The sequence below is a fragment of the Pimephales promelas genome, chromosome 8, assembly GCF_988280905.1.
Source record: "Pimephales promelas chromosome 8, fPimPro1.hap1.1, whole genome shotgun sequence".
Classification (NCBI taxonomy): domain Eukaryota; kingdom Metazoa; phylum Chordata; class Actinopteri; order Cypriniformes; family Leuciscidae; genus Pimephales; species Pimephales promelas.
The window spans coordinates 19,770,429-19,785,619 of NC_142776.1; the positions used below are offsets into that span (position 1 = coordinate 19,770,429).

The 15,191-nt window shown below is 36.4% G+C and overlaps 1 protein-coding gene across 2 annotated transcripts in view; it reads right to left on the minus strand.

The window, feature by feature from the left end:
- pkn2b (protein kinase N2b) overlaps nt 1–15,191 on the minus strand; it is a 61,192-nt gene that overhangs the window by 17,946 nt on the left and 28,055 nt on the right. For both annotated transcript variants that reach the window (XM_039691589.2, XM_039691588.2), the window contains exon 3: nt 6,344–6,498. In XM_039691589.2, the coding sequence (XP_039547523.2) occupies nt 6,344–6,498 (155 nt within the window). The remainder of the gene's footprint in view (nt 1–6,343; nt 6,499–15,191) is intronic.

The window sequence follows — 15,191 nt, forward strand, 5'->3', positions numbered from 1 at the left end:
TTAGCTTGACTAATGGTGTGAGTTTGGGACAGGGTTACCCGTATGGCCCAGCATTAAAAGGCAGGGAGTTTTGTTTGCAATAGGGCTGTGACGGTAAGGCATTTCCTTCTTACTGTGGTGAAGAAAATAATATTGAAAAAGTAATACTGAATGTTTCAAATATAGCAAGGAGACATTTTAATTGCTTATTAATAAACCATTGTTTTTTTTGTGTCAGTTGCAAAGGTGAAGTTGATGATGCCAACTCGCCATCACCACAGTAGTGCACGTGCATATATATTTTAATAATGAATTTGTAAAATAAAATAATAATAAAAAAAAAAAATTATAATTAAATATATTTTTTTAATTATACAGTAAAGTGCCTATAGAGAGAAATGCACATGCCAAAGTCATAGTTATATTATATATAAACAATAGAACAAAGAAACAGAACATATATGTATAGATCATGTCATATGTAGCATGGTAAATAAATAAACACAGTATATATTAACCACTTAACTGTCACCGTCCCACAGGTGGGACGTTTGCCACTATATTTTTAAAACAATAATATCTTAGTAAATACCTTAAATAATATTGACAAACTATATATCATTTGAAAGCTTACAATCTCTAGTTTCCATATTTGGTGACATATTTTCAAAATATATTACAGAGGAGCCATAATTTATCAATATAAAACAAGAATATTTTCATACTCATAAGGCGTGTTCAGACCTTTATTTTAAAATACCATTAAACATGAAAAATCATGAAAAAATGGTAGATACCTCAGTTTGTTTTCATGCCAAAAGTTCAAAAGATAGAATCCGTTCAATTATTTTGGAAAAAAAAAAGGTCTGAAAAATTTAAAATATCAAGAAAAAAATAATAAATTCACCATTTGTGACGTGGCAGCTAGCTATGACTTACATGCGTGTTCTTTGTATGTTTCTTAGACGTTCAATTCATATCAAAATCTGTCAAACTTCCCATGCTACTTCTGAATAGGATCTCTACTTCAGAAATTGTATGAAAATTGTGAAAATAATGGTTCATATCACTCAAAACACGAATGGAAATGCAGACGCCCTTATATGGGCAGTAATGGAGTCTGATTGTGCCCTAGTGAAAAAGTTTGGTACTGCGCTCAAACAAAATCTTACTGAAAGCTCATTTTTTGAGATATCAACCTAAAATTTGAAACACAACTTGTTCAGATTTTTGGCTTTGATCTTTCTGACATTTTAGAGTAGCCCAGGTTTTGAAAATATATATTTTATGTAAAATATGAATAATTAATATTTTTACATTGTACATTTCCATAAACTCAAACTTCTATAACTTTTTTTCTGTTTCACTTTCTTAATTTATTTCACTTCTACAAAAATCTGCCAAATGTCTTCTTTAAAACAAGACCAATCATATGTCTATATTCCAAAGCATTCTTGAATTACAACCATTTAAGTTCGAAATGTGCATTTTCATGTCTATTCAAAAAAGGGGGGGTGACAGTTAACAGGTTAATAAATGAATAAATACAATTAGCTGTCTGGCGTTGTGAATAGCAAACACATATTTAGCCGCTAGTGTAGCTGTATTATCATCTTCTCCGAGTAAGAAGGACATTTTTTCAGTGTCACTCAGATCAGAGAATGATGGGATCAAGGTTTCAAATCTGGGTAGAAAAGTTTCTCTAATATCAGTATATTTGGGACAGAAGAGCAGAAAGTATTCCTCATCCTCTACGTGCTGTAGATCACAGTGTCTACAAATCCTCTGCTCTCTCGGTCCATGTCTGTCTATGTCTTCCTCTCTCTATCTCTATATCATGGTCACTTAGTCTGTATTTGGAGAGGATTTGTCTTTCTTTAAAATGTTTAATAAATAGATAGCTGGGCAATTTAGTTGTTCTCTTAGGGTCGTGTAACATTGGAGCTTATTTTGGAGATCAAAATTCAAAAGTGCTTTTAGTGATGTATCATGAGTGACTTTTAGATGTGTGTGGATTTCTTTAATAATAGTTTTGGGGCTGTAGCTGTGGTCAGTGGGGAGTTGGGTGTGATGGACGAGTTGAAGAGCGAGTGTGTATAGAGGATGAGGTTCTGCTGAGCTTTTCATTAGCTTCCCCCTCTCTCTCTGTCTCCCCTCTCTCTTACCCCTTTTCCACCAAAAAAAGAACTGGTTCGGAACTGGTGCTGGTTCAAAGTGGGTTCGGAGTTGGTTCAACTTGCGAATCGCTTCAGAACCTGTTTGTTTTTCCACTGACTAGAGCGCCCAAGGAATGACGTCGTTCCGTCACTGTGTACGTCGCCATACGTTTTAGCTAGAAACGCTTTCAAGTAACATTACTTTGGGATTATCTCTAACTCGTGTACCAAGAAGGGTTTAAAAACAATTGAAATATGTAAGTCTTTTAATCTTTTCATTTGATATTTACTTTTCTGACAAGTTACGTACCCCTGTCTTGTCTTTTTTTCTCTCCATTTATTTGTTCTATATTGTGATGTCTATATTTTCTTCTTTGCTTATAATGTCTTCAATAAAAAAAAATAAAAAAATAGAAACGCTTGCGCGAACTTCAGGCATAACAATTACAAAGGCGGACTCCATCGTGTTTCTGCAAATGTTTCTCTTGGCTTTGCGATCTTTTATTATGGTAAGAAAAGATGTTTAGAACACATCTAAACCCGCCCCAGCCCCCGACGTAAGCATGACGTGGTAAAAGAACGGTTCTAGTCCAGCAAAGAGTTGGTGCCGCTTTGGAACCAGTTCTCCTGGCCGAGAACCGGTGTTCTGACAATTCATGCTACCCATTGAGATTTCCTACTTACCGGTTATGCGCATGTGCAGACTCACAGTTTTTTTTTTTTTTTTTTTTTTTACAAAAGGTACATTTTCCTGTTATAATGTATAATTTCCCTTTAAAAAATGCTTACTACCATATGAATATTTGTACGGTCAGACAGCTGAAAAGGAATAACTGAAAGTTTCAGTTACTATAAGAAAAGGTGTAAGTCAAAGATGAATATTTTATGATAATTTTTACTTTTCACACCGTTTTAAAAATAAAAACAGTAGTCTACAGTATACAGTAGCTACTCATAACTTAGAATTGTATTTCATACGACTTTAATCGGCATTCTGTGATCAATTCGCGCTACGGTAGCATTTTTCGACAAGGCAGCAAAAGTCGACAGAACACCGGTTCTTTGGTTGTCGAAAAACAAAGAACTGGTTCGCGCGCAGACACCGGCTCCGAACCGGCTCTCAAAATGCTTTGGTGGAAAAGGGGCTTCTGTCTCCTCTAAAGAGACTGGATAAGTCTCGGTTCCTTAGCGTAGGAGGAGTGAACTAGAGCTTATTCTCTGCCCGAGCCCGAACTTGACCTGAACCGACCCCGACACTATCCTTGGGCCACAAACTAGAAATGTCTATGAATAATACATAAAAAACTAATAGATTTTTATTCATTTGTTTCAGAAAAGCAACAAGAACAACTAAAACAAAATATAAACCATTTACTGTACATCCCAGAGTTTCTATTCATAACATGTTCAATCACAGACATATGTGTTGATTTCTTGAACGCAATGGCCACTCAGAAGAATTTAAGATGGACTCCCTCACCGTTCAAACAGACTTCCTGTTCAGTGCTGAATTCTGTATGCTGGCAAATCCTCTAATTATAACAAACAAAGTGTGGATATTCATTGTGCAGTCAGCTTGATTGATAATAGTGATGTGTGAGATTGCGTTGAACTGTTGCGGATTTGAATGAACGCAGTTTTTTCCATTGAACATGTGAGAGAGAAGTGCGATTTTCGAATAATTCACAGCGATCATCGAATATTATTTTTGCTTGAAATTCCCATGCCTAGTATCTATAATATTTTCCTAGTTATTTACGGGATGATGCAATAGGCTATTTCGTTTAGTTTTTGCTTAGAAAAAATATAATTATAAACATGGGCTAATAAACATTAACAATAATAACATGAAATAATATTTATTGCTATACCTTTGTTTTTTATTGTTTGCAACCCATTTTTTTGTACAATAAATTATTCCAAGTTTCAAGTTTGGACAAGTGTGTTTGTATCCAGGGACTGTTTGGACGAGTGTGTTTGTAGTTTTTTTTGCAGTCCAAACTTGTTTTTGTATCCAGGGACTTTTTACCCGAAAAACAATGTCTTAAGAAATAGGAATCAAAGTTTAGCCCAACTCACCAGAACTAAGCAATGTTGGGGCAAGTTGAGCTCGGCCTGTTCTTTCTGCAGCTTTCTCTTCTTTTACCAACTCTGAGTGAAAGTCGTCACCAATGTTCTGTTTGAATAATGTCTATACCACATAATAATAGTGGCTATAAGCACTTGCAATTAAAATCTAAATCAAACTGATTATGTTATGCTTTTGTCTGTTATGCCTGCGTTTGTGTATTTAATTAAACATTATCTGTGTTAAAAAAAAAAAAAGTGCGGTGATGATGGTGCTGACCTCAACACCGTGGTAGGCATCTCATTACTGCGGTATTGTGGTAATGCGGTTATCGCCACAGCCCTAGTTTGCAATTGTTTGATTTGTTGCCACAAGTGGTGCAAAATTGACTTAAAAGTTCTTAAACAGAGCATTCGTGGGCCAAGAGAATCGCTTAATCAGTGTGACTCAAATGAAGTCATGTTCCGCAGTGCTGAGCATGTTTTCGTGACAGCTTTTTGGAGGGTACTAAACTGCTCATACATCTGGAAATGAGTCAGACTCCCTTGTTCTGTCTCCCTGTGTTTATCACTCCATATATTTCCCCCACAAAGACTGTGCTGATTTAACAACTCCTTTGTGAGTCCAAGATGATATTTTTAGCCATGGAGCCTCTTTAATTAACCGTTCTTGATAAAAGGGAGGAAAGGAGTGTCTGACACTCCAGACCAAAGCCAAACTAACCCATGGATTCTGCTGATACTACATGTATGTAATGAGACGCACTACATGTACAGTTACCAACACTGATTTCCTGAGGGGGAGGGTGGAGTAACATAACTGAACTGTTCTATTCCAGTTCTCCTTAATGTCAGCTGCACCCTAGGGGGTTACTACCATGACATTGGCATATGTGTATAAATGAGTCTGGTCTGGCTTCCTTTACCTCTTTTGGAAAAAGGAAAGGAGATTTCATCTAATTTTAGAGAACATGTTTGCTAACATCTGTTTTCATTTCTTGGGATGAATCTCTCACAAGATCTTTAAGAGATCAAACGCTTTATCTTCTCTGAGACTAAGAGCGAAGTACAGTTTTAGTGTAATTTAGACCTAAAGTGTATTTTTTTTACAGTACTATACAAAAGTCTTAGGCACGTTGGTATTTAAGAGTTATTTTTATCTTTTTAGCCATTAATTGTAATATTCGGTGCGATTTTTTTGTATGCACAAGTAGTATTGCAACAGCTGGTGTGCTCCACACGGAGATCTGATCTAGCCATCGTCGAGTTTGTCTGTGATTGCATGAAGAAACAGACTCTTGAAGAAACCTACATGCAAAGCTTCAGTACTGAGCAAAGTTTTAGGGACTCGTGTAAAAATACTCTAAAGTAAGGATGCTTTCAAAAATAATGTCATAAATAACCAATTTGATCAATTAACTTATATTAGCTAAATCAAATCAATATTTGGTGCGACCACCCTTTGCGTTATTCCCCTAGCTACGCTTGCACATAGTTTATCAGGTAGCTTTGCAGGTAGGTAGCAACTCAAGTGTCTTGGATACATTGCCGCAGGTCTTCTGGATTTAGTCTGTCTCAGGTTTTACCGTTTCTTCATGTAATCCCAGATGGAATTTGGTGATGTTGAGATCAGGTCTCAGTGAAGAGCATACGGGCTGCTGTCAGACTCCTCGTGCATACAAAAATCTCACTGGATTATTACAATTGATGGAAAAAGACATTTTTGGAAATGTAAACATTTCCTATTGTGAAACACTGGCTTAAAACCAATTTTTCTTCTTTTGGTAAAAATACCAATGTGCCTGAGGTTACAAGTTTGCCACTTGAAGGTTGATTTAACTGAAAAATGTATACACAGTGGCTCCATCAGTACATTTCAAACAGCAAACACTGCAACATTGGCTCAATTAATGCAGTGAGTTTTTTTGTAGGAATATTAACATTGAGGAATGTTCAGTAAACCCATTTAAAAGTGGGCATCATTTTTTTTTAAACTGCACTGCAACAGTTATACAAAATATCACATATTGGTCATTCTTTCCAGAGAATTTATGTCCATAAAAATGACTGTTCTTATCACAAGCAAATACATTAGACTACACAACCCACACACCACATATTCTCTAAACGCTGGCTACTACCTTGGAAGAGCCGTTGGAATACATCTGTATCATATTTTCCGCTCCCTGTTTCACTTTGAGCTCGATGTCGGCCTGTTTCTTCAGAGCGGCCAGTCGGCTATTGTTGGTGGACGTCCGGGCTTCACTCTTGGGGGTGTCTGGGGTTAGTGGGTACTCTGACATTGAACAAACACAAATCAATAAAGAGTTAATAAAGCACTAAAACAACAATACATACAGCATGTTTGAAATGTTATAGACATTACAGCAACTGCAAACACATGGTCAGGAAATGCAAACAAGATTAGCGAAACCACACTCGATCCTTCAGGGCAGGTAGAAAATGATAAATGCAGGACAGCTAGCATGAGCACAACATTTTATAACAATAGTAAGCCACGAACTACACAGAAAAACAAACAAAGTGTAGTTGAGGATGTTTAACATATATATATATTTTTTTGTTTAAAACCCTTTAAAGGGTAGTCTCATGCAGCCAAGCTTTTAAACGGCAAAAAGGTCCAGTTCACTTTATAGCTAAAGGGGGTCGCACACCAGACGAGAAGCGCAGCGCCACGTCTTTAAAATTCTAACACATTATTCTCCATGAGTTTACACACACCGACAGCGCCATTCGGCATCTCTCCATCGCGCCCAGCGACGGCTCAGGACCGTGTTCAAAATCCTGCTAAACCACAGAGCGCCATTTACATAGTTTTATATACAATTTAAATTATTTTTGTCTCGAATTGTTGCTGATGGATCCTGACTTCGCCCTATGCTTCAATATACATTTAGTTTTGCATTCATTTACAGAAATCAGCTGCTTGAATGACAATTGGTGATGTTATTGGATTTTTCAGGTGAGATTCTCAATTCATTCAGTTAACGGATGCTCTGAGGTAAAGTTTTCAGACTGCAGACTCAGCAACGATTGTATTTAATTGTACAGTACAATAATAACATAGAACAGACATTATCTTCATTTCATGTCATTAAACATTACAATATTAATGGCCATTCAGTGATGAGAAAGTGCGCGTCCGGTGTGCGATACCTGGAGTTGTCCTAGACGCGACGCGGTGCTGCGCTTCTCGTCCGGTGTGCGACCCCCTTAATTCTGTCAACCTGAACCAGGTATCTACTTTGTGAAATTAACTGATGGAATATACAGTTATGCTTATGGATATCTTGTTTAATTGCCTTAAAGGGTTAGTTCACTCAAAAAATAATCATTAATGACTCAGCCTCATGTTGTTCCAAGCCCGTAAGGCAAATTTATTCTTTTCTGGTTCTGTTGTCAATCTGCGTTCAGAGATGATGATGATGTAAGGCGCTGCTGATGTGTTATTGGTGGGCCCGAGATTCATTTACAGTCTGAGGGAGATGCACGCTGTAAACAAAACAATCTTCGCAAACATGTCTAAGGATTTAAACACAGTGGAAGATGTCAAGGTCAGCCATATTTATTTGAAACTGAATACACAGACGCACCAGATACACGTCAGCAGCGTCTTGCGTAACCAACGTCACTGCGGACTTATGAACGCAGATTGACAACAGAACCGAAAGACAATACAATGCTGAATAAAGTCGTAGTTTTTGTTATTTTTGGCATCGAAAATATATTTAACCCAACTGGTGCCACATGGACTACTTTGATGATGTATTTATTTCTTTTCTGGACAAGGACAGTATACCGTACATACATTTCAAAGGAAAAAAAGAGAAAACTCTGACTAAATCTAAAATATCTTAAACTGTGTGTGTTTTCCGAAAATGAACGGAGGTCTTAGGGGCGGAGGTCTTAGTACATAATTTTCATTTTTGGGTGAACTAACCCTTTAAAGGAATAGTTCACTTCAGAATGAAAAATTCCTGATAATTCACTCACTGCCATGTCATCTAAGATATTCATGTCTGTCTTTCTTCAGTTGAAAAGGAATTAAGGTATTTGAGGAAAACATTCCAGGATTTTTCTCCATATAATGGATTTCCAACAGTTATCAACAGGTTGAAGGTCCAAATTGTAGTTTCAATGCAGTTCAGCTGAGGAATAACTGCTTTCACGCCACCACAGGCGAGAGCGCCAAGGTGACCGGAAGTCATTCATTTTCAATGTAAGCTGGTGACAAGTGGCTCGGCGCGTCTTGGGCGGTGTGGGCGTTGAGGAAAGTTGAAGTCAGGGCAACTTGGTCCTAAGCTATGGTAATAAGCTATGGTGCGATTCGGCGACCACCAATCGCAATGTAGAAGTCCTCCGCATGAGAGGACTCCAGAGAACGCAGACATTTATATTAGGGATGCCACAATTGTCAATATGATATTGAACCTTTGGTACGACATCCGCAGTTCAATACGTGCTTGTGAATTGTGTTTTTTTTTTTTCAGTTTTGCGTTAAAATAATTTATGTACGTTTTATTCTTCTCCGAATTGACCGTTTGTGTATGCCTCTAAGTCTACAAGCTGACATGAGGAAACTCCTTCCCGCGAGTAAATATTCAATCACTATGCTCTAAAGTTAGGGGGACCGCAAAGGGCTTAACCATCATTCCACATTTTAACATGGCGAGCAGCAGTGAAGCGAGGCTACAGTAATGTTACAAGGAAGCGCCGTGAGTCTTTCAAATCCATGTTGTGGGGACATTTCGGTTTTGCTGTTGAGTATAATGGCGAGAAAGAAAAAAACGGAAAAAAAATGACTGTGTGCAAGCATTGTTTTACACGTGTAGCCTACTCAAACGGAAACACTTTACTGAAGTGCAAGTAGGCTAAGTTTATTTGAAATGGTCAATTTATGTTTACCAACTATTGCCTAAGCATAGAAGCATAGGAAAAAAACAAAACGAAAAAAAAAAAATAAATAAAAAACTGTTATGTGTCAAGCCATCAGAACCGAACCGAAAACCTTGGTTAAAAAACCCGAGGTATGTATTTAACCGTGAACTGTATTGTTGCATCCCTAATTTATATTCATTAAGTTACCACAAATGCTCGTCTTGCACTAGCTGTGATGTGCCACACATTACATAATCACATTGAAAGGTAATGCGTGACCAACCTAGTGTTTACAAGTGTGTAAAGACCAAGTCAAACGCCCTTTACAATAAATAAATACAAGGTAAAACAACAATGTCTGATCATTTCGAAGTTGGGGGAGAAAATTTGATATTTTTCACCCTAACCTACATTTTACGCCTATGTCAGGTTACCGCCTGACCTTTCCAGTGTGATTAAGCAATGTGTGAACATATGTATATATGCAAAATGTTTTTTTTTTTTCGATTGTTTGGCTAGATGAGACCTTTATTCCTCAGCTGGGATCATGTAGAGCCTTTTGAAGCGCAATTTGGACCTCCATAACGGTCTACTATATGGAGAAAAACACTGGAATGTTTTCCTCAAAAACCTTAATTTTTATTTTCGACTGAAGAAAGAAAGATATGAATATCTTGGATGATGTGGGGGTGAGTAAATGATCAGGAAATTTTCATTCTGAAGTGAACTAATCCTTTAAACTAAACAAAGCACCTCACACTTTAGCATTTAATCTGAGGAAGAAGAAAAGGAAAGGGAGATAAGAAGAGTTGTGACAACACAGAAACAATATTATTATAATAATCTTAGGGTATTTTAGAAGATAAATTTTACCTCCAAGCCAAAATTACAACTTGTTAAAACATGTAGCCAGATACTAAAGGGTGCTGGTTTTTGTTTAACTTTAGCATTTGATGACTTGTGTAATAAGCAAAAATGACAATGATATAATGACACCCAGTGAAGGACTTGTGCAGGCAGGAGAAATGCAAATGTTCTCTCATGTGACAGTGTGCAAGTTTCTCAAAGACTCTCTGTGAGAACAACTAGGCCATCATGGAAAGACTTGCACAAGATTGAGCAAACACAAACATGAACAGAAAACACCTTAGTGGAAAAACTGTGAGAACGGGGCAAAACTGGATAGTCAGTATTAAAGGTTCTTCATCTTTAACTAAACAAGCAATACTAAAACTACTCAAATCCACATATGATTGAAAACATGATTAAGTTAAAGGCAAATGGCTAATGGTGTCATTTTCTTCCTCTGAAACTCTCTCTCATACACACACACACACACACACACACACACACACACTTCAGGGTTTTTTATGAAGAGCTGAGGTTCAGAATGATGAGATCATCCACTCATGTCCGGACAAGAACACTTAACCACAAATTATACACCTGCAAAGGTAAGGTGGAAGCCCTGTTTGACAGCTCTGTCGTGACAAAGACAAAAGCAAAACATTAATAAAATTAAAATTCAGTGTCCCCCCCAAAAAAAATTATAGCTGGCATGAAATGCAATGACATGAAATACTAAATCTACGGTTTTAAATAGCCATGCAGATTATATAACCCGAATACCTTATACACAAAACGTGTTTTTTTTAAACTGGTGGCCACTCACAATGACTAAAATAAACAAAAACCTCTGTCACTTATCTCGAGCTGTGACAACTGTCCAGTGTCCACACAAATATCCAAATCTTTAAATCTCCAATACACAAACATTCAATGTAACCAAAAATCAATGATACTCGGATCAGATTACTCCCTGCATGATTCACATTTTGGGAATTCCCATGCATAACTCACTGCACCTGAGTGCAAAGTGATGATTTCAGATTTCTGAGCAACTCATCATGAGAGTATAATAGAATTCAGATCTACTGGAACTACTGAAATATGCTCACTAGCACCATTTATACTTATTTCGCTTCTCCCATTTTACGTGTTATGGAAAGTAGCTTAAGCATAGAGGCTTATATGCCTGCCTTCACTTTTTTTTTTGCCCACTGATTTATACTTTTAAATGTTTGAAGAAAAAAATCCTTTGTGCAAAATGTGACCTTGACATTTCACAACACATTTATTGTATAGCTCAGGAACTGCTCAGTTTAGACATAGACAGATATAAACATTCGATTAGAGTGTAAATTAATCATAAAACAAAAATACTGATTTATTTATATGCCGTTTCAATCAAAAAAGTATAAAAAAAGTTTAATAATTCTGAATACGAATTTCACACACACACACACACACACACACACACACATATATATATGAATAATACAATGAATAATTCTAATAATTCACCTGGTAGCGTAACGATGCGTCAAACTACTTTTTTAGAAAGTGATTTACTCTATTTTGATCGCTATATCATAGACATCAGTATTTATATCTAAACTAATAACTTATCCCAGTACTTCTAGGATAATATGAATATATTTTGCATGATAACTGCTCTCTCTGGCACAGCGGCAGCTCACACACAGATTTTAATGTTCCACTGCGATTTTGTCAAAGGTTTAATAGATCTTTTAAAGATTAATCATGCAGCTACTAGACGATACTAGACGTTGTGTTCATGAGTTAAGATTAGATATTGTAATTGCAGGATTTTTTAAAGCTTAATAGCTTATTGGATTTTTAAAAATGTTGATATATCTGATTTTTGTCTTAGAATTAGTTTGCCATGATGGACTTTTGATTAAAAAAAAATAAAATAAAAAATTCATGCATACTGAACTACTGTGCTAGTTGAACAAAATCTGAGTCTCAGAGTTGGATTTGTATGGTATAGGCTATATAGATATCCAAATAATCAATAATACATTCCTTTTTAATTGATTATTAAATTGTTTAATGAGATTTATACATGCTAGTTACCAAGAAAGAGTTCACGATAAATATTTTCATTACTGGAGATGTGAGTCTGTTAAGATTATTATCAAGCACAAACTATACAAAATCTGCAGCCCTTCCAGTGCACTCAGTGTCCGAATTCACAACAAAATGTGTCCATGTAAACAGTTACTGGAACTTGCATCTCACACCATGCATTGTAGATGCACACAAGCATCATGCCACCCACAACTAATTCCATTACTTAGTTACTCTTTATAAAAAGTAATGTTAAGTTACTTTTTCCTCACCTGGGCTGGGCTTGCTTGTTTTTTAATTGGTTAATAAAGTGATAAATGCATAAAGTATTTTTGAGTAATTTATTATAGTAAATTATAATGGTTCTGCGTAAATTTTTGAGTTTGCATTTTACTGTTTTTAATTATTTTAAGGAATACTGAATGTTTTTGTGCAAGTGAGTTGAATAAATGCATGTTCACATTTAGTCTACAACTAAAATAACCATCATGTTTACACAGTGCACACAACACCTCCTTAACTTTATTTCTCAAATGGGGACAGGAGAGCTGTCAGTCAATTGCCAGTTTATTGCATCAGATAAATGTCTCACAGCTGATTGGTCCAGTTTTGGTTGGTGATCTCTAACCTAGAATAAAATCTGCAGAGCAGGAAAGCCGTGCAGCAGAAATTTATGGAAGCTTGTTTCTTGTTTCCACTGAATAAAAAAAATATTTAAAAATAATTGCAACTTTTCCATCTCACAATTGTGAGATATGAAGTCAGAATTATGAGAAATAAAGTTGAAATTGCGAGAAAAAAAAAAGACAGAATTGAAAGGCTTTTTCTTTGAGTTTGCATCTCGCAGTTTTGACTTTATAACACATAATTGCGAGTTTCTCAAAATTCTGACATCTTTTCTCAGAATTGTGAAGTATAAACTCACAATTGTGAGTTATCAGGCCAATTCTAAGGGGAAAAAAAAGAGTGACTTTTTCCCCCTCAGAATAGTTTTTATCTCACAATTCTGACTTTATTGCAACTTTATATCATGCATTTCTGACTTTATAACACATAATTGTAACTTAAAGGGATAGTTCACCTAAAAATGAAAATTCTATCATCGTTTACTCACCCTCAAGTTGTTCCAAACCTCTATGTGTTTATTTGTTCTGCTGAACACAAAGGAAGATATTTGGAAGATCCCCATTGACTACCATAGTATGTATTTTTTCCTACTATGGAAGTCAATGGGGATTGAGATCTGTTTCATTAAAACATTCTTCCAAATATCTTCCTCTATGTTCAGCAGAACAAATAAACACATAGAGGTTTGGAACAACTTGAGGGTGAGTAAATACTGACAGAATTTTCATTTTTGGGTGAACTATTCCTTTAATATCAATCAATTCTGAATTTATATCTTGCAATTCTGACTTTATAAAAGCAATTGCGACTTTATATGAATCAATTCTGACTTAATATCTCACAATTCTGAGAAATAGTCAAAATTGTGATAGTCACAATTACCTTTTTTTATTTTTCATTCTGTGGCCGAAACCTGCTTCCATAGAAATTAGCAATGAACACTAAAGCCAATACACCTTCTTAAACCTGAAAAACTAAACTCAAATTTGCCTGGGTAGAAACTAAAACATGCTTAATGCAACAGGTCTTGAGAGAAACTTAATCCATCAACATGTCAGCAAGTTATTGCAATCGGACTAAAAATCAAAGAAGGTAATAGTGGTTTTTAAAAGTATACAGTACAGTGATTTTCATGAAGCATTTGTAGAACTGACCAAGACAAGTCTCACATTTGCCATGGGTTTCCCCACTACTCAGTGCCAGGAAAAAGACACTTCCTGTCCTAATTCTACTCTAATCCCTCGATCACCCTCCCCCTCTTGAAGATGGACAGGTTGCTTTTACCAGACCAATAAAAACATACATTTAAACGTTTCGAAAATGCATTAACACACCACACCATAAACTTACATTGAATTGAAAAACCTAAAAAGATTCAACAAATGTTTTGGTTTGATCTGTTCAGTCACACCAAGAACAATATCTATAACGATAACTATAAACAAAGTTGTAAAAATCGTTCTAGACCGTTTTGTGTTTGAGCTCCCCCAAGTTGTGTTTTACTGTAACTTCGGAAGCACCAGACACGCGAGCAAAAGTGCCAATCTCATTGGTCTCTATGGCTCATAGTTTGAGACGCGTCGCATCAAACCCAAAAAACGAGCCCGAGGCAGGTTTTTTTTAAATGACGTTTTAACACGTGGCGTATTTCACATAGGTTTGTACACTCACATTGGCGCCCTTTGTTTAGTCACTAGTAGGGTTGGGTATCGAGAATTGAGTATCGATTGGAATCGGGACTAACTTTTCGTTTTTCCCGGAATGGTTCAAAAGTTAAAATTTCGATTCCTAGTTTCGATATTCACAGTCCGCCGAGCAGTAGAAGAAACCGCTGAACAACACCAACGAAGAAGCGTCTACCGGAAGTGTTGGCATAACCGCGCGAGTCAAACATGAGTAGCTTACGTCGGCGGTCCAAAGTGTGGCTTCACTTTTCTAAAAATAACGAAATCTCTGCAAAATGCAAAATTTGTGACAAAAGGAGTATTTGTGACAGAAGGAGTATTTCCTTCAGAAAGGATTATTTCCTTCAGAAAGACCGTTGGTTAGCAAGGTTAGCTAAACTTTTTTGACCCTGCCTCTTAAAAGAATCAGAATCGAGAATCATTAGGAACCGGAATCAGAATCGTTCAAATTCAAACTCAAACGATACCCAACCCTAGTCACTAGGCGCGCAAAATTCGTCCCGGTGTGAACAGGCCTTAACTGGGAGTTCACTCAGTCCACACCAAAACTGTAACAATAAGGATACAGAGAACCAATACTGCTGGAATCACTTTCATAGACGGACAATAAAAACAATCAAAATACTTCCTACTTTAAAGCATGTGATGCAATTATGTTCAGGGAACATAACTGAAGTGCACTTAGAAAAAATGACTGTCTACCGTTGGTCTAGACAGTAATATCATTGTGGCCTTAACCAAGAACAAGGACTATAGCTGGTGAGACAGTAACAAAAGCATGCATCTAAAGAGAAACTAAAGACATGATTCTAAATGCAACAAAAGTCCCCTGAAGCTATACTAA